At 39.9% G+C, this 27,759-nt stretch overlaps 2 protein-coding genes across 3 annotated transcripts; both read right to left on the reverse strand.

Annotated features, from left to right (window-relative positions):
- Positions 1-154: 154 nt before the first annotated feature.
- On the reverse strand, positions 155-10,635 carry zgc:136908. The gene is made up of 18 exons (XM_040004865.1): positions 10,281-10,635; positions 9,799-9,910; positions 9,531-9,703; positions 9,293-9,435; positions 9,031-9,161; positions 7,963-8,094; positions 7,726-7,828; positions 6,922-7,055; positions 6,178-6,313; positions 5,979-6,091; positions 4,656-4,820; positions 4,364-4,486; positions 4,059-4,271; positions 3,760-3,938; positions 3,531-3,660; positions 1,581-1,739; positions 1,130-1,281; positions 155-1,047 (listed from the first exon to the last, which is right to left on the reverse strand). The coding sequence occupies exons 1-18, from the start codon at positions 10,301-10,303 to the stop codon at positions 948-950; spliced, it is 2,421 nt and encodes an 806-aa protein (XP_039860799.1). The 5' UTR covers positions 10,304-10,635; the 3' UTR covers positions 155-947.
- Positions 10,636-11,054: 419 nt separating this feature from the next.
- Positions 11,055-27,318, reverse strand: samd1b (sterile alpha motif domain containing 1b). 2 transcript variants are annotated; one of them, XM_040004867.1, is made up of 7 exons: positions 25,626-27,318; positions 24,311-24,563; positions 22,968-23,089; positions 18,756-18,804; positions 18,562-18,673; positions 15,392-15,506; positions 11,055-15,266 (listed from the first exon to the last, which is right to left on the reverse strand). In XM_040004867.1, the coding sequence occupies exons 1-7, from the start codon at positions 26,802-26,804 to the stop codon at positions 15,123-15,125; spliced, it is 1,974 nt and encodes a 657-aa protein (XP_039860801.1). In that variant the 5' UTR covers positions 26,805-27,318; the 3' UTR covers positions 11,055-15,122. The 2 variants fall into 2 exon arrangements, with proteins under 2 accessions (XP_039860801.1, XP_039860800.1); XM_040004866.1 differs by having other exon boundaries at positions 11,057-15,266; positions 22,962-23,089.
- Between the last annotated feature and the right edge of the window lie 441 nt (positions 27,319-27,759).

Genomic DNA, 27,759 nt, shown 5'->3' on the forward strand with positions numbered 1-27,759 from the left:
GTGTGAACATCTTCATGATGTTCCCAGTGAGCGTGAAAGGAATTTAAAATAAGCCTGTATTTAGCTTGTAGCTTGATCCAAGACCTTCTGCTGGCTGAGTCAAGCTTTGTCATATAGAGACTCACTGCTGCTAACGCTACTCATAAAATACAAATTTTCAAGAAGAAGAAGTTTTTATTCATTTCTTAACTGTTAAACAGAAAAGTGCAAACTGATCACAGTGACAACCAAAGCATGTTGTTAGGGTAACAAGATTTTAGACTTGTTTTATAAATTGACTGCGTGGGGACAGTAAAACAAATATTATTCTGCTGGTCTCGAGCATTCAGGTGACACCAGTCACCCAAAAAAATTCACCCCAAGGTCAGACCGTGCAATGCTCAGACAAACTATAAAATCCTAAGAGCTACATCTCTGACTCTACAGTGACCTCAGCTAGTATGTTAAATGTTAATGTTCATGAGTTGCATCCAAACAATCAATAAGACTTCTAGAACAATATCCTTAGACAGATTTTACAGGAGATATTTAGCCATACTGCACAAACACAGTAAATCAAATACAAATACATCATATCAACTGACAGACACAGTGGTGGAGGGGTCATGATTTGGGTTTGTTTTATAGCCACAGGACCTGGACACCTAATTTAGTCACCCATGAAGTTTCCTGTGTATCAAAGTATTCAAAAGTAAGGCCATCTGTGCACAGCTGAAACAATGTTGTAAAGAGGAATGGGCCAAAATTCCCAATGATGTGAGACTGATAAAGTCATACAGAAAATGATTTATGATTCACCCTCTTGTTTTATGATTTTATTAAAATTTAGAAAAAGTTTTTCTTTCTTTTTTGTTTTTTTGTTTTTTTGTTTAAATTTTTTTACTTCCTTTAATCATCTGTCTCATTCCTCCAGAGAAGCAGTACACAGTAGCTGACTGCAGTTTTTGTCACTGGTAGAGATCATCATCGCCTTCATCTCTGTACAGACTCGGCCTCCCAGATCCAGAACCTTGACTTCCAGACTGGGAACCAGTAGCAGAAGGAAACCTGGGTGGGGAGAAAAGAGTTTCAAGTACAACTAAAACAAGACTGGCTTGTCCACAACTACACGTTTGATAAGCATGTGCACCTGAAGTTTCCAAAACCTCGGCTTTGTTGCAGAGTTTGAGCAAACATCTCATATTTGCGTATGTCATTGTCACTAACAGAGCGACGGGCAAATCGCATCGCCTCTTCAAAGTGGTCTTTCCTGATCTCTGGGACTGGATCAAAGTCCTCATCCTGCAGTCAGAAAAAAAACCAGATAAGGATTTCATGCAAAAATAATACACTTTGAACATGTGTGTGTGCGTGTGTGTGTGTGTGTGTTCCCAGTCCAAAGGCTGAAAGTTACAAAACACACAGCCGCCCTTTAGGGAACATTTTATCTCCCACAGTCTCTGTCTGTACCATGCACACACAGCCTGGTACAACTTTGAGATGTGATTTGTAGAGATAATAAAAGAAAGCCAGAGAAGCCCAATTAGCATTTTATTCTATAATACATTATATTTTGGTGTAAACAAGCTTGAGCAGCTGACCATAGGGACGCCTGGTCTGTTCTGCCTCTGACGCTCAGCCTTGATCTCGGCCTCTATTGCCTCACGGATGGCCAGCTTACAGGCCCGCTGACAGATCTCTGTCAGATCAGCTCCAGAAAATCCATCTGTGATGCCAGAAAGGTATTCAAGATCCACATCCTGAAGACAAGAGGAAGAGTAAACAACAGAAACTAAGACAGTGTAAAAAATAACTTCTGTTTCTGTACACTCCTACAGTGGGTTTTAAATCAAACAGTGAAGATGTGATTGAAGTCAAGGGATTCAACAAAAGTTGAAGCTGTTTAGGAATTTCAGTCATTTTTATCCACAGTCTGCTCATTTTCAGAGGCTCAAATTCATTTGACAAACCAACATAACTGTAAATACAGGGATTTTTCAGAATAATGAGGAAAAATTCCAAACTCTTGCACCAATGGGAATCAAATGCTGTGTTTCCTCTCTAGAGAGGCTGTGACAGGCCTTTACTGAAGCCACATTCAGTTGCTATTTTTGTGCCTTTAGTTTTGTCTTCAGTAACTGAAAAGCGTGTTTTATTTGGTTGAAGCACTGTCTGATCAGGTTCACAGCATTTAGTTGAATCTGAGGAGACACTTGAGATTTCATCCTGGTTTTTTGATCAGCAGTCACATCATCTATAAACACTACAGTCGCAGTTGTGCTGGCAGCCGTACATGCCGATGCCATGATGGTGTCTCCACCATGTTTTACAGATGATGTGTTACGCTTTGGATTAGGAGCTGTTTCTTTCCTTCTCTACACATCATTTTGGTACAACTCAATCTTGGCTTTATCTGTCACAAGATATTTTTTTCCAGAAGTGGACGGGATTTTATATGTCTTGTAGCAAAATCTAATCCGACCTTATTCTGAATTGTAATACGTGGTTTGTACCTAGTTGTAAACTCACTTGATTTCCATTCATGAAGGCATCTCTTGATTGTAGACTTGCAATAATATGCTTACCTCTTCTAGAGTATTCTTGATGATCTAGATGTTGTGAAATTGTTTTTCCTCTCCCCAAAAGTTGATTCTGTTCATCTGGACGTAGCGTTTTGTGGGAGACTCACAAAATGCTACGTCCAGATGAACAGAATCAACTTTTGGAGATTTACTTTCCTGGATGATTGAGAATGCATCAAGATGTTTTTCCTTTCAAACAAGGAAATCATTCTGATCATCCACTTTATTTGTCTTCTCTGGTTTTTCAGGGAATTTGTTGTTGACCAGCACATTCGATTTTTTGAAAAATGCTTCAGATGGTTGGTTTAGCTGCTCCTAAAGTTTTTGCTCCCTCTGATGTATTTTGGTTTATTTTGTTTTTCAGTCTGATAGCTGCCCTCACTTGCCTCAATGTCTCATTTTGTATCTCATATTGATGGCTCTAGTGAAGAAATTGCAGCGTCACCACTTGGAATCACCTACAGGTCTTTTATCTGGTTAATTTGTCATGGAATACTCAGGGAGCAGGACTCATCTGGCCACATAACTGCTTCTGAATTAATTGTCCAATTACTTTTTAGCCTGCAGTAAAGGCCTGGCAGAGCGTATCAGGGGGAAAAAACACATCATTAGGCGAGGTCCGTGGACTTTAGACTTAAGGCAGTCATTGAAAGCAACGCATTTTCATCCAAGTATTAATAGCAGTTCCTATATTTAAAATTATTTTAGTTTGTCTGATTACTTTTGAGCCTCTGAAAATGGGGGACTACGCATAAAAACTGCTGTAGTTTTGAAACTGTTAATGCAATCTGTTGGTTAAACACCCTAAATTAAAGCTGAAAGTCTGCGCTTCAATCACACCTCGACTGAGTTTAATATCCACTGTGGGGGGGGGTGTACATGGGTAAAATTTCAAAATTGTGGAAATTTACAAAACTTATGAATCTAACTGTATAGAGCAATTGGTTTTTGTATGTGTGTATCACCAACTCTTGCAACAGGAGATTTGCGTAGATTGGCTTTAAGAATTGCTGTGCGAGATGGCTTATCAGGCAACGGGATGTAGATGAGCTGATCCAGACGACCTGGCCGCAGAATGGCTGGGTCTATGATGTCTGGCCTGGGATGATGAGAGGAAGGATGAAAGTGAGAAATAAAGTCGGTAAAAAGTTTCATTTATTAACATCTGTACGATACAGACACGCAAAAATGTGTGCACCTGTTTGTGGCACCGATGATGAAGACGTTCTTTTTGTCCGACATGCCGTCCATCTCTGTGAGTATCTGGTTGATGACTCTGTCAGCTGCACCACCTGCATCACCTGCACCGCCTCCTCTAGATTTGGCGATGGAGTCCAGCTCATCAAAAAACAAGATGCAGGGGGCTGCCTGTCTGGCCTGGAGGCAGAAGGAAAAGGTCAAGAGGTCAAGAAAGGTTAAAGTGTAAAGCCAGAACTACAGATTTGATAGAGTACTTTAGTCTGTATTGAGCTCACACTTTCCTCTCTCCACTCTTACCTTATCAAACACATCCCTAACATTTGCCTCTGATTCTCCAAACCACATGGTGAGCATCTCAGGTCCTTTGATCGAGACAAAGTTAGCTTGGCATTCATTGGCGATGGCCTTAGCCAGTAGGGTTTTCCCGCAGCCTGGAGGGCCGTAAAACAAAACTCCACGAGATGGGGTCATTCCAAACTTCAGGAATTTGTCAGGATACTCAACAGGGTACTATGGTGAAGCAAGATGAAGATTCACAGATTATGGATTGAGCTTGTGTTTGTAGTATTGTGGCAAAATTAATGCATGAGTGTTTCTTCCACCTGAACAAGCTCTTGGAGTTCTCGCTTGACCTCGTCCAGTCCGCCGATGTCCTCCCAGTTGACCTGAGGCACCTCTGCAACCGTCTCTCTCAGAGCTGATGGGTTGCTCTGACTTAAAGCCCACTAAAGTGAGGCGATGTTTGGTAAAGAGATGCATATCTGTTCATTTATTAATTCCTCAAGAAATATTGATATGCATCTCACATTCATGTTATATGTTGTTCTTTCACTCAATTCTTATAGTTCTACCAACACAAAGAGCTAAATTCATGTGCATTCATGTCTTTTGTACCTGGAAGTCATCCATAGTGACAGCCATTGAGTTGAGCAGGTCAGCATCGATGGTCTCATCCTCCAGATCTATGAGGGTCATTTTCTTCCGGATGGCTTGCAGAGCAGCTTCTGAGCACAAAGCAGCCAGGTCAGCACCCACGTGGCCATGGGTCTCTGTGGCAATCTGGAGTATTTTAAATAAATCACATTAATATTAACATACTAAGTATCAATCAAGCAAATAATATTTATTCATATAAATTTTTTACTGACAAGAATCACAAAGGGATTTACAGAAGAAGAAAATAGCACATAAAAGTATTAAATCAGTTAAAAGGAAAACAAAATTTAAGGTTCAGAAGTTTAAGTATTTGGTGAGTTTGCTTATATCACCCTAACGTTCAACTATATTAAATTCAACTGACCCTATATTGATAAAAATAATAATAATAATAATAATTTAAAAGAAATAATTTGAATAAATATCATTAGTTTGTTGCATAGATTCCTATATCGCCCCTTCTCAGAGAAGGTTATGTTTACAATTGATATTATAATGCATACGGTCTAATACAAATTGCAACACTTACAGCAACAAAAGGAGGCATTGTCAAAATGTTTGATTTCATATTTAATTACAAATTCCATTTAAAATTTCAGTTTTATTTCAGTAAAAACTGTTATAAGGAATCATCAGAGTCTTTACATTTATGGGGAATACTCTAATTAAATGATACTCTCTTGCCATAAGTTCAAGCTGTATTACAAGAATATCAAAAAGACCTACTGCACCTAAGGATCCTTATTCATCTGCAAGGGCAGGAGGGCCAAGGTGGATCCTTGGTAGAGAAATGCATGTTTTCATCCTGATTAGTTTATTTATAATTGCAAAATAGGACACTGGCCTTGGTACAGGATGTGCTTCTTGTTGCTCTACTTGCAAAAAATGCTCACCTTAACTTTCTAGTGGTAATTTTTAGACTTGTTACCATTACAGTGCTATAAGATATTAATTTTGTTATCAGATCAGCTACTTTCAGCTGTTCCCTTAGTCAGGAGGTTTCATCACGGCAGAGAGCTCCACATATGTAATTTAGCAGATTTTTACACCCTTCAGGGATGTTTCATCTGATTGGTAACTGTTTGTAAACTACTACACTATGAAGCCACTAGCTTTGGTATAATGTTCACAAACTCCACAATTTAAAAAGTTGTTGGCTTTTTTTGCTTGAGCCTTTAAGGTGATTGATGAAAAAAATAGCAGATTTATTTATTATTATTTAACTCACCATTTCATTTTTAATTTTATATTAAAGCATTCATTCATTTTCCACTGGCTCACCCTCTCCAGATCGACATCTTGAGCCAGTTTCATGTTTTTGGTGTGGATCTGCAGGATCTCCAATCTACCAGTCGAATCTGGGATTCCAATATCAATCTCACGGTCAAACCTGCCTGGAAAGAAATTTCAATATTTGTAAATGTGTGTGTGTGTGTGTGTGTGTGTGTGTGTGTGTGTGCGCGCATGTGGTTCTCCTGACCAAAGCGTCTCAGAGCCGGGTCCACACTGTTCGGTCGGTTTGTTGCAGCCATGACAATCACATGGGCTCTTTGCTTCAAGCCATCCATCAGGGTCAGGAGCTGGGACACTATACGCCTCTCCACCTCGCCATGAGTCTGTACATACACACAGACTCACACGTGGTCAAAAACATTTAACTGTTATTTACATGGACACAGGAGAACAACGGGGGGGTTAGGTCACTCCCGTCTTAAATCAGCACATTTTTAGAACATTTTCTGCTTGACCAACTCGGATTTGCCTAAAATTGTAATGGTCCAAAAAAGGTCCATTGACCCACCTTCAGGCCCTTTCCACGCCCATTGAAACTAACTAATTATTTTTTGCAATGTGAAGAGTTTTTATTAGTTTGTGCTGAAACATGAGACTAGACTTTTTTCATATTTTAACTAGCCAGTATTCAGAAATCCAAACAGTGCTTTAGATTTCAATGTGCAAAAACAATGCCTGAAAGTTGGTTGACAGACCATTTATACACACACACACACACACACACACACACACACACACACACACACACACACACACACACACACACACACACACACACACACACACACACATATATACACACACATACAGGTCCATGCTGATTTGCGATGGAATGACCCGATAGTAAAGACTTGCTGAAAGCCAGTTTTCTGCAGACACTTTGATCTGACCAAGCAGAAACAGGTTTCTTGAATTGTCCCCTCATGTTTACCTTCTCTCTCTTGGGAGCAATGGCATCCAGCTCATCGATGAAGATGATGGCAGGGGCGTTATTCTCTGCCTCCTCAAATGCTTTTCTTAAGTTGCTTTCTGACTCTCCGGCCAGCTTACTCATGATCTCGGGACCTGGTCACAGAATGATACTTTACAAACATCTCCTGCACAGGGCCAAGAACAAGAGAACCACTATTTACCACTATAACCTCCATCAGGTTCTTGTTATTCAGCTGACTACATTTTAAAAGTTTTTCTTGAAAGGTCACTAGTATTCTTTGTTGCAGTTATTGGTGTGTTGTTAGTTTGTTGCAGATCTTGCACTTTATGTTGTATTTAATGGATTTTCAATATATGACCGCTACCTTGGCAAGAGATGTGATCTCAGTGGAACTTCCAGATTGAATAAAGGTAAATAAATAAATAAATTCCCCTTTTAATTTTTCTCTCTGTTTATTTTTTGTTTTTAAGATTTTGAGTTTTTGAGTAAAACGTTTGTTGTTTTTCCTTTTTCTATTTACTGTGCATTTCTGTTTTACCTTTCAAAGAAGGTTCAATCCGTATTACATCTCTTGGTTAATTGACACAAGACACTCAACAGAAAATGAACTGGAGCACAGTTTTTACAAAAGTAAAGAATTGCAAAACCATATTAACTCAAAGTTTTAATTAATTTATTACTAGTATTTTTTGTTTGTTTGCTGCATTTATTTGCATAATATTCTGCTTTGCAGAGAGTCATTTATTTCCTCCTGTGCTTTAGATTTGAGCATTTTCAGGCCTCAGTAGACAAAAGTCTCACCATTGATGAGGAAAAAGAAGGCACCAGTTTCATTTGCTACAGCTCGGGCCACCAGGGTCTTTCCTGTTCCTGCAGGGCCGTACAGCAGGATACCTCTGGGGGGCTGAGAGAGAAGGGAAGAACATACCAAGTAATGCAAAAAGATGCCATGTTAAAATGGAAACAATCACTATGTGTGGTGGCTGGGATGATAATTTGTTTTTGAACTGCGTGTGTGTGTGTGTGTGTGCATGATACCTTAACTCCGATAGCCTTAAACAGTCCTGGGTGTCTAAGAGGAAGCTCCACCATTTCTTTGATCTGGGCCAGCTGCTTCCGACAGCCTCCAATGTCATCGTAGCCAATGTCATTGAGACTCTCCTCTTCATCCTGTCATGCACCAGAAAGCCAGACAGTTTATTACTGTATGTACTGATTAAAAGATGAGGCGATGAGATTTCTTTGGGTGCTTGAGGTTGTCATAACTGGATGACTGAAGTCTAGAAGATTATTCAGACTTTAGTAATGAGAATTCAGGAATCCATATTAATTCATTTTATCAGAACAGGCTATGCATAACAGCATGCACGTATATCTTTGCATCGTCAAAGGTCCCTTTAAGCCATTTTTATAAATTTGATAGTATCCTGAAACAAGAAAGTCATTTGTCCTGAGTCAGACGTTCGGTTCTACAAAAGAGACTTCTTTTTACTGGAACAGGAAGAAATCGGATGGGATGAAAGAAGAATGAATGTCACACTAAAAAAAAAACTGCAGAAACCTAAATAAACCCTATGTAGTCACAATCTTCATCTAATGTTTAATCTAAAAAGTATTTGGAGATTGTTAGTTCAAAATAACTCAAACTGGGGTCAATACAAGCAAACAGAGAGATTCATGGAGTTGCTCTGTAATATAATTTAATATAGATGTGACAGAAGTGAGTCATGGCTGGAAATAAGTGAAAGTATATGTCTATTTTTGATGCAACAAATGAAGCAACAGTTTATACAATGAACTAACAAAAAATTAACAAATCTATGAGAAGAATATTTACTAGTTTAATTTTAAATGAGCCAAAATGCAGTCTGATTAATGTTATTTATTTATTGTACAACAACACATTGCCAATATGATACATGCAATTTGCAGTTTCATAAAGGACTTTACAGTATAAGCTCTACAATCTGGAACAAACTGGTGCAATACTTCTTGCAGTAATTCTCCAGATAGGAGAATTTTGATATAAAATGGTTTTCTTACAGTTCTTTAAATGTTAACACACACTAACATCACACAAAGCAGACTCTTTAATCTCTCACAGACCTCTCTCTTAATTGGCTCTCCCTCACAGTAGATGACTGTGTCAGGGGCAACGATGCAGTGAGGGCTGGGGTCCGTCTCTACCACCTTGAACTCCACAGCTCGCATGCTTCCCCTCACCAAGAAGATGTCACCTAAACAATGAAAAGGAGAAGCCACTACATTCACAGCAGCGTCTTGTGCTCTTTGAGTTTCTGTTTTATGTTATAATGTGACCTCAGCTGATTTTATTGCGCTATAACCAGCAGCTGAGGTGTTGCTGTACCTTTGTGCACAGGCCGGTAAGCCTCCAGAAAGTACGGTTTGAGGAAAACATCAAAGAGGTTCCCTGACAGGCCTTCAATGGTGTCATCTATGGGGAGCACGTGGATCTTTTTCCCATACTTGATATCAGGACAGGCATGGATACTGTAATGACATGCACATCAGCAGACACCTGTGGATTATGGTAAATTCATAGCTCCACACTACACTCAAAGCCACAGGCACGAGGTCCACTGCACCTGATGACGTCACCAAGCCGGACACGCAGGTTGTTGCGCGTCACACGGTTCATCCGAATTCGTTCATCTCCACAGGTGTCATCCGTCAGGACGATGCACACTGTTTGCCTTCGTTTCCGCCCTCTCAGCACCACGGTGTCTCCTCGGAAAAGCTGGAGCTCCTCTGTCTTTCGCTAATGCAAACACACACACTCACACACATAAGCCTAACAGTCTAACAAGAAGACAAACAGGACTCTGTGTGGCTATATTTACACCTTACACACACCTGTGATAGGCTGACAATGCTGCTGTCTTCACTGACAGCCTCATCTACAATGAGCCTGTTTGGTCTCTGCTTCTGCTTCAGGATGGCAGTGGAGTAATCTTCTCCCTTTGGGCTTCCAAACAAGAGACGGATTATGGCACTCTCACATGTACGTGAAGCTCTAATTTCCTCATGTGACTCTGTGCTGTATTTAGAATCTGTGTGGCTCTGCACATAGCAACTATTTGATTTCATAAACATGAAAATATTATTTGATTATCAATAATTAACTGTACAGGAGTTTTAACATTTTTATGATCTTGAACAGCTGCACTGTGATTTCTCATTATTCAAAGTTTCATGACACAAAAATCCATATTGGATAAAATGTCTTTACTCCTTAAAATATTTTACTGCATATTGAAACATGCATGACTAAGCACACACACACACACGCATGCATACACAAAGTTACTGTGTGCATACGCAGCTGTTTCACTCACTCTGCTCCTCCTGAGCCTGGCATGACTGCTCCTCTTTGTCCTGTCACACTTTAGATTTCCTTCAATTTTTCACCCTCAGAGTTCACTCCCTCACTGTCTTCTGTAGGTGTTTGCCCTCGTAGATTCAAAAGTTGATCTTGTGTAGTTCTAATCAGCACCGAAGAGCTCAGATTTCCCTCTGATCTGACCAGCGCTGTTCAGGTTTTAGTCTTTCTGAAGCTCTGATATTTTCCCAGCAGTCAGAGTCCTTTTTCTTTTCCTCTGTTTTCTTAAAGCAGCATGTTTACAGGAGGTGCTGCCTGCCTGTTTATCAGCGGAGGTATAAATATGTCCATCTAGTTCTCTGTCTTATTATAACCCCAACATGGGTGGACCCATACACACACTTTCACACACACACTCCCTTGCACACTTACCTTGGAGAGTGTCCCAGAACAGATACAGTGTGATATTTCCTCCTCCTCCTGCTACTAACCAACAAATGCAAGAAGAGCTGAGCGAGCCTCAAACGCTGTGAAATATTTATGGGTCACAATAAGTTCTGCTTTCAAAAGAACTGACATATCGTCCGTTTTATCTCCTGGACGAGTCCTCTCTTTTCTAAAACCATTGTCCTTCGACTCCTTGTCACTGTGACTGAAGTGAACTGCTGTTGTGCTCCGGCTGCTCTCGGCCGTTGGTGTATTTATGTTTAGTACACACATACATAGACACACCCTCTCAAGGACACTCACAAAAACACCACCACAGCTTGCAAACAACTGAGCATTCACTCACTGTGGATTCTTTTTATTTTTTATGTTTTATTACTAAATTGTTTAAACAAATGAAAGGAAACAAGCTACAAGGGCTTAAACATACTGTACATTCCCCCTGTGAGAATCAGGACTCGAGCTGTTCCCTCCAACAGATTTAACGAACAAGAAGGAAATGATGTTAACAACACATCGAACACTTTCTTCTTTCTAATGGTAATAATCTTTCAAACACAGTTATTGGAAAGACAGTGAGAGGTAGAGGAGGTTTAAATGCACAAAGAAACATTGAATCTGATTTACGCATCAGTGTACGTTGAAATGTATTGGATATGCTGAAAAAAAAAAGAAATAAAAATAAGACAAAGAGACAAAATTACAGTTTTTTGTATCATAAACATGGAATGTATGCTGTTACAATACAGATGGAAATAAATTATGTGACAACTGGACACATTTGGTCGCCTTTTGTCGTTATCAGTCAATAAAAGGCATTAAAAAATGCTGGTGGTATGAGATCACTTGATTGATCGACTCAACTTTACCCATAACATCTCTCAGTAAATAATGTAATCTTAGTAATTAACAATCAGTCAAATGGGTTTTAATATATATGTGTGTGTGTGTGTGTTAGTTCAGAGGTGATTTATCGGCTGATTTCAGTTCAATTAGCCAAACTTTACTCTGCAGCTGGTTTCACAGAGATATTTAGATGCTTCATAGGTGTTTTCTACATTAAATAGGCCACAGAAGCAGTATTTTCTTCTTTAATGTTGACTATCAGTAATATCTATAGGAACAAAAGAAGTAAGCATGTCTATAAGACTTGAGCCTTTGTTATGTAAGTAAAGCGCTTTTAGTGTTTCTTGCTCAAATTTGGGATTTTTTATCATATGTTTTTTTACATCGTCCATCAAAATGCACTGTCCCTGTTAAAAGTAACAGTCAGGTGTTTTCATAGACCCAGGAAGGCAAAAGATTGAACCAGCTGCCTGTCCCTTCAAGCTTTTCTTAGTTATGTATGACAAAATTAAAATCTATTTACTAAATATTAAAAAGTAACTGCCAAGTGTAACTAGCTAACAGAAGCAACTAACAAAGTTAATATTACCTTAAGTATGTGTCTGGAACTGACATATAATACACAAATAAATAACCTACATTAAATAAAGACATATTTAGGGCCAATAAAATGTGTGTGTGTGTGTGTGTGTGTGTGTGTGTGTGTGTGTGTGTGTGTGTGTGTGTAAGGCATGCTACCTTTTGCTGCTACATCCTGTTTTACTTTTATCTTACATTGGTGTTGATTGAACAGCACTAAAGTGTTTTCAAGACATCGAGCGAAATCATTCTCAACGATTAAGCTAGTACGCTAAAAATACCATACAAAAGACTTTACATTTAAAGCTAGTGGTTGATTCATGATGATCTGACATATGCTGTCATATTAAAGAGGAAGTTCATACAGAAATCGAATTGAAATATTTTTTTCTCTGGTGTCTAAAACCATAAATATTTGGATGAATATTGGGAACAGTTAGAGAGCTGCACACCACCACAGAAGATTTTAAATCAAGCATTGAAGATGTGACTCAAGTGCAGACTTCCATTTGAGGGGTTTTAACAAAAGTATTGTATTAACTGTTTCGCACACATTGTTATACAAAGCCCCTGATTTTAGAGGCTCAAAAGTAACTGAATAAGAAAAATTTAAAAATAAGGATTAATTAAACTACTTTTGCTGGAAACCTTGAAGTCTAGAACCATTGGACATTACCAAATGCCTACTGCAGGCTAAAAAGTATGATTGTGATCAGATGAGGTCTGTTCCCTTGTTATTCCATGATAAATACAGCTGATAAAAGCCCCTGAAAGGATTGCATTTAATTCTCAATGAGGTCCAAAGCGGTGTTGATGCAAGTGAAGGAAGCTATCATTAGCCTGAAAAAGCAAAATAAATCGAAGATGTGTTTTAATATTTGGATGAACACTGACATCATCAAATGCTGCATTTACTCCTTCAGATGCTCTGCCAGGACTTTACTGTTGCTCCTTCAGTTGCTCTTTGTGGGTCTTTCTGCCACCATTTTTATATTTAATAACTAAAAACACGTCAGGTGACTGTGTTAGCCATTGAGGAATCTCACATTTCTTTACCTTGAGAAACTCTTGGGCAGCTTTTGCCCTGCACTTTGACTCACTATCCACTATCCATCAAATTGAATGGTTCTTGGATCAGTTTCGAACTTTTGGCTGAACCTGAACCTCAATGCCTCGCACACTTTAGAACTAATTCTGCCACTTCTATCAGCAATCACAATATTAATAAACACTAGAGGTCCAGTTGTGTTGGCAGCCACACATGTCCGTACCATTACATGCCTTCACCATGTTTGACGGATGATGTGGTATGGTATGTTTCTGTCTCCGTCATTCTGGTTATTCTTTGCAATATTTCTTCAGAACTGTGCAGGCTCCTTTAGATACTTTCTGTCTTTTACAAGATACTTTTACTTTGTCATGAAATAACGAAGATAACAGCATCACCATAGAGGTGCCTGTCAGTCAGTTGTCCAATTACTTTTTAGCCTCTGGAAACTGAGGACTATGTACAAAAATAGCTGTTATTCCAATTTGTTCGTTAAAGCTGAAGGCCTGCACTTCAATCATGTCTTGATTTCTTGATCTAAAATCAGTGAGGAGGCGTCCAGAGTCCAAATTTCATTCATTTGGAATAATTCAGCAGTGACTCAGTGAAAATAACAAAAAAAAAATCCAATCACTTTGCTTTTGGGTGAGCAGTTTCTGTTAGGAACAAGTTTCTTTCTACTGAGCTACACCCATCAATCTTTTCAATGTGACTACAAAGAGAGCGACTATTATCCCCCTCAGCTGAGCTGCAATATCTCTTTTAGTAATAAAGTACTAAATAGTTCCCTTTAATTGGATTTGAGGATGAACTGTCTTCAAGAAATCACAACATCTTAACTCTGGTCCAAGATGTCATGATAACTAAAGATACACTTAAACACTTTTAAATACACTTAAAAATTACACTCTTTGTGTAAATCATCACTGATGAGCGGATCACTCCCAGTAGATCCATTTAGTTTGTTTAGGAAAAAAGCTCTCAGCTTACTCATAATTTCTATAAAACTGGACCTACATAAGACAGTTAAACAGTTCTGTGTGACATGCGATTTTAGGTGTCTATTAAAGAAGTAAAGTCTGATGTGAAGCAAATATCAAAGTGTATCTCTGTAAAACCAGCATATAAGGTGGTGATGCATAGCCCTAAGCAGATTTAAAAAATACTTTTTCCATATGAGATATTAAGTTACGCAAAATCAACCAGCTGACAAGCTGACATGGTCCAAAAGCCTCTCAAACATCTTAGTCAGCTTATTGCTTTGACCAGCAACCATTTCCAAAATTTCAATAACCCTGCACAGGTTTTGTTTTAAACATAGAGAACAATATAAAGGTTCATCATGCCAGCCATCATCAGCCTACTTCAGCTTTGGGAATGTCTCAAATCCGGTCAACCTTTAATTTCTTTGCTGTCCTTTTCAACATGTTCTGTCTATTTGTAGAAGGAAAGGTACACACCAACAAGAACATTCTCAGATCATAGCCCAAAAATGCAAATGACCCCTTCCCCAAGTCCCAGAAAAAAAACATACCGCTTTCAAAATGTGCATAAAAAGCAGCATGAAGTGACAGCTTAAACCAAAACATTTTGCACAGTTTAATCAGTACAATTGCAAAGTGCTTAATTGTTGTTTGTCTTAAAGGAGAAATTGCATGGTTGTTTGAAAATCTCTGCTCTACTTTCTCCCTCCGACACTTGTGCTCTGATAGAAAATCCTTGTTGTCTAGAAAATCCAGTCTCATTTCTGATGTCAAGAGGCAGGAGGATAAGAAACAACAGTGTGTGTGTGTACCTGTGTTTTTGTGTTTGCATGTGTTGTGTGACATGAGATGAAAAGTGAAGTGTATTGTACTGTATATCATGCATGCATTTTTATACTACGTTAGCTATATGTAGATACAAACACAACAGTCTGCTTGTATTTGATTCATGCTGTTAGCAGTCGTCATCCTCAAAGTGTGTTTTCTGCAGAACCTTTACATGACGTTCATAGATCTTGAGGGCGGGGCCAAGTCTGATTGACAGGCCAGTCAAAACATCATTACGCTGCATGAGGAGAAGTGACTTTCCATCGATTTCCTAATGAAGAGAGCAAAACAGCGCATGCAGGTGCATGTTGATTACAAGTGTTTAAAGTGAAGCGCAAGCCATTGAGCTTCTGTATGGTGCACTCTAGTGGCAACTAAGGAAGATCACAGCCTTACCTGCGTCCTGAACGCAGCAGCCTGCTCAGGGAAACCCGCTGCTGTGAAATAACTGACAACATCTGACACTGTCCAGTTTACTGGGCTCCCATTGACGCCCTCAGACTTCATGAGCCTGCAAAAATAACACAGTTGGTCAAACAGAAAACATGCAGGAGGCGACGTTGAAACAGTCAATTTTAACAGTTATGGTGCTGCCAGATTTATTTTTCCTCTCTTTTGTAAATTCTATAGTGCATAGCATGACTGCAGAAAAACTATCAATGCTTTTTCATTTCATAAAACTGGTAGAGAGCTGGGCCCAGAGAAAAAACCTATTAGAGTTTGGTGCTGATCTGGATCACTTTGTCTAACCTTGCAGAAGTCATTCCCCTCTAGTATGCTATGCATTGACTTCCTGTGTTTCAGTGATTACTTTTGTGTCACAGTTGGTATAATCATATGTCTCACTTTATTTTAAGTGTATAATGTAATCAGGGAAGTGCTTATATTGCACTACACAATATCCTGTGATTAAGTGCTTGGTGGTGATTAGTTGGATATTAAGGTTGAAATTAAACTCACACAACTGTTAAAATATTATAACTTTTTTGTGTCCTGTCTGCAGATTGAAGCTAAGATCTCACAGGTTAAGTACAATTGTTTAGTTTTAATTTATGGGTGGTCACATCCATATTGGCTGAAAAGAGTCCATCAAATATGGGCAAATATCAAATATGACACTAAACAAATGTAGGATGTTCTTCACATGAAAAATAATGTGAAAATGAAAGTACACCATCCTTGAGTTTCAGGGTTTTTATATATTATAATAAATGTCACCTTGTAGAACCACCTCTGCCACATCACTGTCAAACAATTTTAGCCAGCTCTTCTTTACAACGTTGCTTCAGTTCAATGAGGGGAGTTGTTTATGCACAGCTCTCTTAAGGTCCCACCACAGCATTTCAATCAGGTTGAGGTCTAGACTTTCAGTGGGCAATTGGAACACCTTGATTCTTTTCTGTTTTTAGCCATTTTTTGTAGATTTGCTGCTGTTCTCATTGATCATTGTCCTGTTGCAAGATCCAATTTGGGACAAGCTTTATCTGTCAAACAGAAAGTCTCATTTTTCACTCAAGAATAGTTTGGTATACAGAGGAGTTCGTGCTCAACTCAATGACTGACAGATATCCAGGTCCTGTGGCTGCAAACCAAGCCCAATTCATCACCCCTCGACCACCGTACTGACAGCTGGTCTGAGGTGTCTGTGTTCATACGCTGTTTGGTTTTTTCTAAATGTGACACTTAACATTACGGCAAAATATCTCCAGTTTAGATTCGTCATTTTTCCAGATGCAACTTTGCAAACCTAAGTTGCGCTGCCATGTTCTCTTTTAGCAAGAAGAGGCTTTCTCCTGACAACCCTTCCAAACAATCCACGCATGTCAGTCTTGTTCTAATTGACTTGTAATGAATTTAACATTAAACATGCTGACTGAGGCCTGTAAAATGTGAGACGGAGTTCTTGGGTTTTTTGCAATTTCTCTAAGCATTGAAGGATCTAAGCATGGAAGGAATTTACTGGTACATCTACACAGACAGACAAATAGATATTTTATGATCCTGCAAAGGAAACTGCTGTGTTACAGCAGCAAGAAAAAGAAAAAAAAACATAGTATATTATACAATAAAAACAACATTTTCAAAGGAAAAGTACCAGAGGCCCATAGTGAAGGTCTTATAATGAGAGGTAGTGCAAAAAAATGCTATGTAGAGAACAGTAAAAAGCAAAAAAAAAACAACCCTAAAAATATAAAACTAAGATTGTGCAAAAGTTGACTGCAAATAGCATTAATAAATAATATGTACACAACAAGAAAAAGCAGAAACAAGCTGGGAAGATGGACAGCTGTCTTGAATGTTTTCCACTTGTGAATAATCCTTCTCAGTGCAGAATGATGGACTTTAAATTGTTTGGAAATGGTCTTATAACCCTTTCTGTATTGATGGGCAGGAGCAATTGCTTCACCAAGATCATTGCTGCTGTGTTTCTTCTTTTGCACTGTGTTAACACACACCTGAATGCTCCAGACCAGCAAACTGCTAAAAATCTGCTTTTATAGAGGAAGTCACGCCTTCTGATGATTAGTTAATCAAGTGCATTTGGCTGCCTCTTACCCTGATAATTCCTATCAAGGTTTATTTAGTTTTTCACACACTGCTTCTGTATTTAGTTATAAATTGTATAAATAACAAAACAGTATAATATGTCATGTTTTGTAGCTCATCTGACGTTCTAATTTTAGAACCTGCTAAAGCCCAGGTGTCTTTTTAAAGGCATCCTGATATTTTAAACCTTGCAATAGAATCAGGGCGTACTTTCTTCATCACATGACCTTATCTGAAAAAAAAGCCTCCAAAACAAACAAGAAGTAAATCATCCGGCAGAATTGGCTCAACAGAGCATCACCAAGAAAACAATATGTGTTAATGTCTATCTAAAATTGATCAAAATATGGAATAAACTCAATTTTATTTATTTAATTTTAATCAGTCAAATGTTACAATGCAAACTGGTCTGTGCAGGACTGCAGTGAGAAATCTGTTGCAGAGTTATTAAAGTTTTGTAATTCATGTTTTTTTTTTTTATCTAAACAGTTTTTAGTTTTAGGAATAGTTTTCTTGTTTGAGTTTGATTGTTTTTTATTGTTTTGAAGAAAATGACAGCATACAGAGAAGGACAACACATCACTCCGAAGTATTTCAAGAAACTGCAAGACAAGACAGAGCCTGTAAAGAGAATAATGGGAGGTGTAAATGTGAGTGTGTGGGTTTTAGTTTCAGTCTGTTTTCTTTCTTTTTTTTTTACTTGGCAGGACAGTGAGGAGAGTGGGCAGGAAAACTCAGAAAAGAGAGAAAATGTTTGCGTTGAAAGACAGTTTGATGAACATTTGAATTCTGAATTCTTTGTTTTGCTAGCATAAAAGCAAATTTTTTAAAAGGGAGCAAATACCCAAAAAGCAAAGCAGAAATAAAATCTGTATCAGCACCAAATTGATATTTTTAACATATATATTGGTGTGTATCGTCAGAATTTCACACAAAGAAGCTGTTGACTTTTGTTCATAGTTTTCTAACGCTTGTGTGCATGCATGCATCAGTATCTGCAACATCTCTACTGTACTCACACTCCACTGCTAATGGTTATCCCTCGTTCTTCAGATCGGCTGGAGTCTCTCGGGGAGGCTGTGGGTGTTAGCAGGCAGGACGACACACCGACCTCTGTCTTGCACTCCAAATCTACGAAGGAGGCAAATATGATTCCTTGTCGTGAAACCCGAACATGCACTCAGTTTGAGATTATCAATGAAACGAAACTCACTGTTAAAGTCTGAGGAGCTGTGGTTTATTTCATCATGCTGTGTCTGATTCTGTGCATGGACAGGAAAGAAAGACGGGGGTTAAATTAATGCAAAGAGGGAGTGTCAGAGCAATACAGAGAGAGTCGTATGACCTCCGCCTAAAATGAAGGACAAGAGGAGCTAGCAGCATGAAGATGCATCATGACAAAACCACAGTGGGACATTGAGACCATCTGCTGTGGGAGTAAAAATGATGATGTGCAAAGGTATGAAGTGGACTGGGGGGGGGGTTTGACAAAGCTGATGAGTCACCCTGGTGGAGAACTGAAGTCTGCCTTAGACAGCTTTTGTAATAGGATTTTTCTGCCCGACTTTTGAAAGCATAGAAAAGCCTCCTGGAGATAAATGGATGCTTCCACATACTGAACCTCTCATTACTTTAACCAACAAAACTCTGTAATTGCATTTGAAATCACTCCTCTGTTGACATTGTCATTACACAATACATATACACAATACATAAGAAGTGCTTGGATAATAAGTGCTATGTTGAGCATTGCATGGTATATGTTCAAAAAAAGGTATATGCACACATTATGCAAACCACATTTGTGCTGCCATGCTGGAATTGATTAAAAAAAAAAATTTTGTTCAGGAATGCAAGTGAATAGCTGTATTTTGGCATCTTTAATTAAAAAAATTATAATTTAATTTAGTGTTTTTTCTGCTTTTTGTAAAACAGTCAATTTTAAAATTTGTGGATAACAGCAATAATTAAAAATTCAGTTAAAGAGCATGCACGCAGTGGTGATTAACCAGTTATAGAAACATAAAAAAACATTTTGATAGTTACAAATACCTTTAATAAACCTTACACTGGGTGGTGGTCTAACACATTTTGAAGCAGTGTATATCAACATTCATATACCATATATACCACTGATACCTAATAAAGTCCTTGTCGGGTACTAATTATTTATTTTAATCATTTTCATATAAAATGCCCAGCATGCACACGGCTTCAGTGTTTGGGTATGTTGTTGGGGAAATGTTAAGAGTGTGTGATAAACTGCTGTTTACTCTGATTACATTTTCTAGATCAGTGTGGATCATAATTAACAAATAATTACAAAACAAGAGTAATCTGCCTGCTACATTTTCTTATAATTTATTTGAACCTCTTGAAAAATGTAAAGTGTTGCTAGAAGCTTCTTTTCTGGCATTCAGAACTCTTACCAGGAATACTCATTTAAAAGCACTCTTTTAGTTAAAAAACGTGATAAAGGTATAACTCCCTCACCAAATCAGAACAACAGAACTAATGAAAGGGTCAGAGAGATGTCAGTCTAGCTCACTCTGCACTTACACCCTTTTTAATATTTTGTTCCTCCTTAATAACCCGTTAATCAGCATCAGGCTCTTAATCACATATTGGGCATATCCTGTAGTACAGTGTAAGACATTTCCTGATTGTATAATTATCTAAAGTGTGACAAATCTTGGCCATTCAACATTAATCATAACGTAATGTTTGCTTTTCCAATGAAAGGGAGAACTCGCACTTTTGAGATTTTACTGTTGCAGAGAGCAAAACACTGACTTCTGTGTCAAAAATTGACACAGCCTTCATTTCAAGGATAATCACTCCCATTCAGAGCTGGTTCTCTGATTGTAACCCAGTGACCAAACAGCAGTTTTAGTTAAAGAGGCCACAGTTTGCAACCATAAAGTGACTCATCAGATCAGGAACCCAACTAGAAGCAGGTTTGTTGCTTTTTCAACACTAAGAGCAACAATTTGTCCTCTAGGTTCAGTTAACACAGACTATAATGCGCTGACATGTTTGAACAGTAATGGAAAACAAGATGATTCTTGGAACATGCCATTGTGTACCTGAGATTTATTTTTAAAACAACTCATCAGATTTGGCTCAGTGGAATTTTGTTTTTGGAAATCCAGCATGTGTCGCTGACACAAGTATTAAAGGTAGGGCTGTGCGATATGACCAAAATCTCATATCCCGATATAAGAATTCTATCGTCCGATAACGATATAAATCCCAAAAATGTAACATTTTCTGTAAATTCTGTGAATCTCGGGCAGCTCGACTTGCGGAAGGTGTTTCCAGCTGTGCGTCATGTAGCTGGAGTCGAGTGTTTTAACCGATGCATGAAACTATACATTTTTAGACATAAGTTGTAAAGGCCACCGTTTTCTTTGTGAGTATTTATTACACGGCGTGCTGCGGGGAAAGCCTGTTCTAACGTTTGAGTCTAAGGTTGATTTTTTTTAGCACCTGGCGGCTCTTTTTTACTTCTCATCCGTAAATAATCTGCTCTTTCACGTGATTCAGTTTATTTTGAAAAGTCTCAACAGGATCTTGAGCTTTATTGTGAAAGGTTTATGTGGAACATAAACAAGCGGACACGCGATGCTGTTACCGTCGTTGTTGCTAACCACAACACATAAAAACAGGTAAACAGTTTATTTTGCGACACCACGAAACAAAGGATAGCGTAAAATGAAACGATAGACGTTTTTATATCGTCATCCAATATATATGTTATATCAAACAGCCCTAATTAAAGGTAACAAAACTTTCTTGGAATGATCTACAAGAATGTTGGAAGTGGTGCAGGACTGCCCAAGGAGGTTATCTTAAAATCAGGTTTAATTTTTTTACATTTTTATATACTTTTATATACAAGTTTTGTAACTTCACAATCACAAGTTGTAGTTACATTGTGACAGTTAGACCAATAAGACCTACAAAACCATTTAAATAATAACTTCTACAAGCAGTGCAGAAAAAATATAATGTGAAATCTTTAATATTTTTAATTATTATTTTTTATAGTTATTAGTGTCCTTGAATTAAATAAGCAGATGGATGGATGGATGGATGGATGGATGGATATTTATTTGAGAAAGTTCTTTGATGAGTTAAGATAAATTAAATGAAAACAATTAGTGCATATTATTGAGTTTTCTTAAAGTTTGCTCTCAGATTTGTTGCTTGAACTGATCTAACTGTGTGCTAAACTTGGTTTAATAGGTTAACCTGGGGAAAAGCATGAGATGGATTTTCTGTAATTGGTTGCAGGATTTTGAGTTTTGGGGTTTAAATGTTTGTTTCCATTCTCGTACTCTAAGATTTTGATTATTTGTTAAGCTGACTTTGGGATTTCCTGTTTTGATTTATTTATTATTAAAAGTATATTGTGAGTGTTTTTTATTTCAAGGTTTCTACTGATATTTGTAGTAGGAGTAGTAGTAGTTTTCCTTACTCTGATAAAAAATAATTGGCTTGTATATTTAAACAGACTAATAACATACAGAAATTTCCTTAACAACCTAAGATCAGCCAAGTAAGTACAGAACTCTGATTCCGCCTTCAGATGATTCCTCCTTCCTTCTTATGAGATGCTAAAAAAACGCTTTTAAGGGATTTGAGAAAAAATCAAATATACGAAAGATGTCGATGAATTAAGGTATTCAAATTGAGTGAAGTCATTGTCATGTTGAAAATACCCCCCAGTTTTGGATGATTTGAGCTTTGTGATATGGCACGTAATCCTCAGAAGGTGGGTATGCCCTTATCATAAAGGGATAGCATTTTCTATGGTTATGTAGGAAAGTTGCAGCAGATCAGCAGTTTCTGAAATACTCAGACCAGCCTGTCTGGTACCAACAACCAGGTTCAAAGTCACTTAAATCAACTTTCTTCCTCATTCTGAAGCTCAGCTTGAACTTCAGCTGGTTGTCTTGATTATGTCCACAGATCGATATGCACTGAGCTGCTGCCATGTGATTGGCTGATTAGATATTTATGTTAGTTGGCAGTTAGACACTTCTAAAATAATAATCGGAAAAATGAGTTCCTGACTAGGAAAACTGAAAAGTCTGAGAAAGTTTCGGCAGATACAGACACTGAGTTGTTGGCATCATATAGGCAGCATCATGGAGGATAAAAGTTGATGTCAATTCATGGTTAAAATAGTCCAAATTCACATCTTTTGTTTTTTTGCAAACATTTAGCTTGTAATTTAGGATTTTCACTAATGACCACTCCTCTAGGAAAAGAGCATTACTACACAAAGAATACTTTCACATTTAATGCTCCAGTATATTTGACTTATAATACTTGTGTACTATCAGTCAAACCATTTTGAATGATTGAAAAAACAGAACAAAACAAAAACAAAGTGGACGACACATGTACTTACACTCACTTGCACCTCCATTGGTATCTGATCAGGGGAACCAGCTCTCTCTTCCATGACTGGACCATTACTCTGTGACTGCGAGGCTCCCTGAACTGGTGTGTCGGGGATGAAATCAAGCACCGGCAAACCTGAAAAAAAAAGTCAAAGCAATGTAAAAAGACTGAAGAAAGGAAATTCTATATCTGAAAATAGTTTAATGGTAGCATAGGAGCAACTATTTATGTAATTTACTGTGTACAGTACTGTCAAAAAGTCTTGAGCTACTCCTCATTTCTATATTTTTTACTTCCAAGGAGCCAGACTTCCTTCTGATTTATTAAAGTGCTCTTGAGTCCAGGAAGGTATTTTGAAGGTTCTTTTGGACATTGGTTGCTTTATGTTTCATTTTCTGTCCAGTCCTGGTAACTGGCTATTCACAGCGGACTAGTGTTTTGTTTTTTACGTTCCCTAACACTGACCTAAGTGTAAAAAAAAAAAAGTATACATTGTATGTGTAGGCACTTTATTACCAGCACCCAGTTGCAAAAATGCATAATGCGTTCCCAATCCTTTAGCTGAATTCACAAAATATGTCAAAGATAACACAATTTCTTTGTGTTATTAAAGAAAATGTGTATGGACTGACCCAGTGAAACCTCATAAGAAATGGTCTCAGTGGAAGGGTGGTTATCAAGAAGCTATTCTTAAGAAAGAAAAACAGGGAAAGGGCTGATGCATGGCAAATTACATAAGAACTGAACTGAAAATTAGTAGCAACAGGTTCAAATACAGACATCAACATTACTGAGGCACTGTGAGATCATCTTGCCAGAGACCTGAGCAAAAGGGAGCCAACATCCGAAGAAGAGCTTTAAAATGTCCTTCAGGAAGCCTGGAGAACAATTCCTGAAGACTACTTAAAAAAATAACAGGAATGCTTACCTAAGCAAGTTCAGTCTGTGCTGCAGAACAAAGGTGGTCAAGCCAAATATTTACTTTGAAACGCCTCAGAATTGTACAAACTCTATTTCTATATATGTCTGCAAAGTTCAATAAGTTGCTGCCCACATTCCCATTTTCATAGCAAAACATAAAGAAAGAAAAAATTATTCAAGTATTAAATAATTACTAGTATTAGTTATTAGTATTAGTCTGGAGTGTGAAATTGTTGTTGAAGCAAAATTAAAAACTTAAAAAAGTCCAATTTAAAGTTGGAAATCAGTTTGAAAAGAAAAAAACAAATAACCACTCGAAGGTTTTAAGAAGCAGCAGCCGTGGTCAGTAAAGAGCTATTTAATATAACCGTGAGAATATTACTAGTTCTTTAATGAGGCTGCCTCTGAGTACACACAGCCATTCAGTGCACACACCTTTGCCTCCCTCCTGCTGCTCCTGCTGGGGGCTCTCCTGCTTTGATGCTTTCTGGATCTCAGCATCTTCTCTGATTTTCTCAATGAGCACTGGTTCGGTTGTCATGGCTACCGGGGATAGTCCTCCCTCCTCCTCAGAACTCCGAGTATCCTCCTCCTCCTCCTCCTCCTCTTTTTCCTCGTTGTCTTCCCGTTCCTCTTCTTCACTGGCTGTTTCCATCGGCTCATTCTCCTGGAGAGAGGGTGACGGCGGCTGCAAGCACACATAAAGTTGTATCAGAAGAAACGCAATCAAAAAAAGGGTGGAGGGTGCACTGCTTTTCGAGATGAGTTTAAAGCGAAGTTAATCGCTCCCTGAGTTTTGAGGGGTTTAAGAGCATATCGGGTCTGCTGAGCTTCTCCGGGGCAGACAGTGCTGCTCATAAACACCCCCCACTTGGAGAAAGACATCAGAAATAACGATAGCCGCCTACTACAGCTAAGTTTGCACGCACACACAGGGTGGAGAGGGAGAGCGCGAGGGAGGAGAGTGCGCTGTCAGAAATGACACAAAGGACTTAATGAAGCAAGAAACGGGAGGGGTGGTGGGACATGAACGGGAAGGCTATAATAAAAACGTTAGAATGGCGCTTTTATTATATGAGTAAACACGATGTCCGGCTGATGGGGCTGAGTCCTCCGTCGGCCTGCGCGACAGAGCAGCGCTCACAGGAGCGCGGCAGCGGCACGTCTCAAGTTTAGACAGACACCGCCTACTGCGCGGCAGGCCCAGACACTCCGCGCTCCAGTGTGCACGGCTAAAGTTTATAGGAACGAAATCAGATGTTATTGACCCGAAAACAGCGAAGTGGAAACGAAATCTGTAGGTGCTCGTGCTCGCGCCGCGCACAGACGCTCTTTGGTGCGCGCTCTCGCCCTGGGAGCCGGGGAAAGCCGCTCCGGAGCTGTCTGCTCCTCTCTGTAACCCGCACCTTTTGTGCAGGAATCCGAGCTATACATACACACACAGACAGAGACACGCATTTGGCGAGGCTACAGAGGACAAACGCAACACAGGCACGGTCGCATCCCACTGACAAGCAGTCGAGACAATAACGCATTTCCTCAAATGCCCTCAAACACTTTTTGAAACATTGAGGTTTGACGAGAAGAAGAAAAAACGAAGCACACGCCGGGCGACGGAAGCGCGTCCTAATGCTGTGCGTGCGGTTTCAACCCGCGATCATTAATTTATCGGCAATCCATCGAGCCAAAGCTGCTCGCTGAGCCCCGCACAGTCCAGACGTGTCGAAAATATTAAGTTAGCGTTGCCCACCTTTTTCACAGCGTGTTTGTCCTGCAGTGCGCTCTTTGCAAGTCTGTCAGCGGACGCATTCTTCGGCATCGGTTCCTCTACCACCACCCCCCTCAGAGGGAGAGTAATGTTCCCGCAGCGGGTCCTGCGCAGCCTGCCCCTCGCCACCTCTCTCTCCATAACCACTTTGACTTTGCCTCGGGTCAGCTTTTCCTCCGACAGCCGTTCCTGGCTGCTCAGATAGCCCAGGATCTCCTTCAGCCCAAGCGGCTTCATGTGGCCTCTGGTCACAGTGGCTGAGCCCCCTCGGAGGCTCTTCTCGGACAGGCTGCGAACAGAAGCGACTAATCTGTCGCCCAGGTCCGAGTTAGCGTGGTTCCCCGTTGTTTTGGTGCTCCCTCCTCCGACTCGAAGTTTGGGCTTGAGGGGAACAGACTGCTTCTGCCTTTGATTCTGATGGACACTGCTGACACTCCCAGGGCAAGTTTTGCTCTGCGTGTCAGCCCGGGACACAGCACACTCCTTTTCTGCGCTAACTGCACCGGCTTTGCTCTGAGCCGTCCTGCCAACGTCAGCCCCGCTGTGTGCGCCTGTCCTGTGGCCGAAACCGGGCGACGGGCAGTCCCCCGCCGCCTGCTGTCCTAATCCCTTGTCTCTCGGTGCACTCGCTTTCTCCTCTTTACAGCCGCTCCCGACAGCACAGCCCGTTGTTGCGCCACAACTGAGGCACCCGTTTCCGCTACTCGGGCTGGAGGCAGGCTTGAGCTTTTTGCCGGTGGTGCTGCCTGATGTTTGAGTGTGTGGATCTGGGCTGGGCTCCGAGTCCTCCTCTGCCTCCTCCTGGTCCGTGAAGCTGTGCGCACTGTCGCCGTTGTTGTTCAGATGATCGTGTTTGGTCCGCTCCCTCGCTGCCTCCGCGCTGCTGCTGCTGCTGCCAGCGGCCGTAAACTCACTCTTCTTTCTGCTTTTCCTCTGCACCTTCGCCGCGTTTCGGTACGATATGGACCCCTTGTAGCTAACTTTGAGCACCGTCTGCTCTTGAATCAGTTTTTCCAGTTCTGTCCTGGTTCGGTCCGGGTCTGACCCGTGTCGTCTCCGGACCATTCGACAGATCCTCTCCAGATCCGGACGGGCTTTTCTCGAGCGGAGAGAGTCGATTGTTTCCAGGATCCACTCTCGGTACTTGTTTGGCTCGGACATCTTCTCCTGCTGGTGCGGATGGGGTTTGGCCCGAGTGCGTCTCTTTTTCCTTCTCTGTTGTTTCACAAGTGACGCTGTGTCAAAGCTGGGAAGCCAAAGTGCGATCCCCGGCTGGAGAATGAGGACGGAAGCCTGGCTGGTACGCTTGCGTTCGTTTGCCACATTGTGCGCTTAAGGTGGACCGAAGATGGCGCCTATGGTCTCTGCCGCCAGAGACGCAAATTGCATTTAAGGTGGAATTGACTCGCATTCGCGTGGCTCAGAGCCACGTTCTTTGTTCGCAGTCTTATTCTGATCAGCCTGCGGTTTACAGCAGCACAGTGGATTTCAGCACAAAGAAACACGCACGCAGCCTCCGTCGAGGACACCCCGGGTATTTGCGTGTTATATTTTTGAGCGTTATGGCGAATGAGAGTGAGCCGCGCGGTCAACAGATGGGTGGATGACGGCTTCACCCCGCATCAGGCGGGAGTGATGGATGTCACCTCAAGACTACGCCAACCTCCCACCGAGAACACTTTAAATACCTCAGCATCCGCTCACTTTTCGGCAAACGTGGAACTTTCACGTTTCAGCTCCACACCCAAATGAGGACGCGGGAGTTCAGGAGAATTTTACAAGTAAAACTTTATTGGAATGATACTCATGTTGCAAAATATTACACTTCGTATTTTTATGTCACCGTTTCCGTGACTTTAGACGCTTCCCTTTGCAGTGTGTGTATGTGTGTGTGTATAGTATGTCTGTGGCGGGGGTTAATATGGTTTATATTGGGGTCTCATTTCCCTAAAAAGTGCGACAGTATGTACCAGCATTGTGCCTGCATGGAGAGGAAGTTGTATCACTGCAAAAACATCGAGGAGACACATAATAATATTGTATTATAACTTCAAACATTTTGTCCATGATGATATATTCAACATTAAACCTGACATGGAGGAAATACAGCGAATGT

The sequence above is a fragment of the Simochromis diagramma genome, unplaced genomic scaffold, assembly GCF_900408965.1.
Source record: "Simochromis diagramma unplaced genomic scaffold, fSimDia1.1 OVJJ01000487.1, whole genome shotgun sequence".
Lineage (NCBI taxonomy): Eukaryota > Metazoa > Chordata > Actinopteri > Cichliformes > Cichlidae > Simochromis > Simochromis diagramma.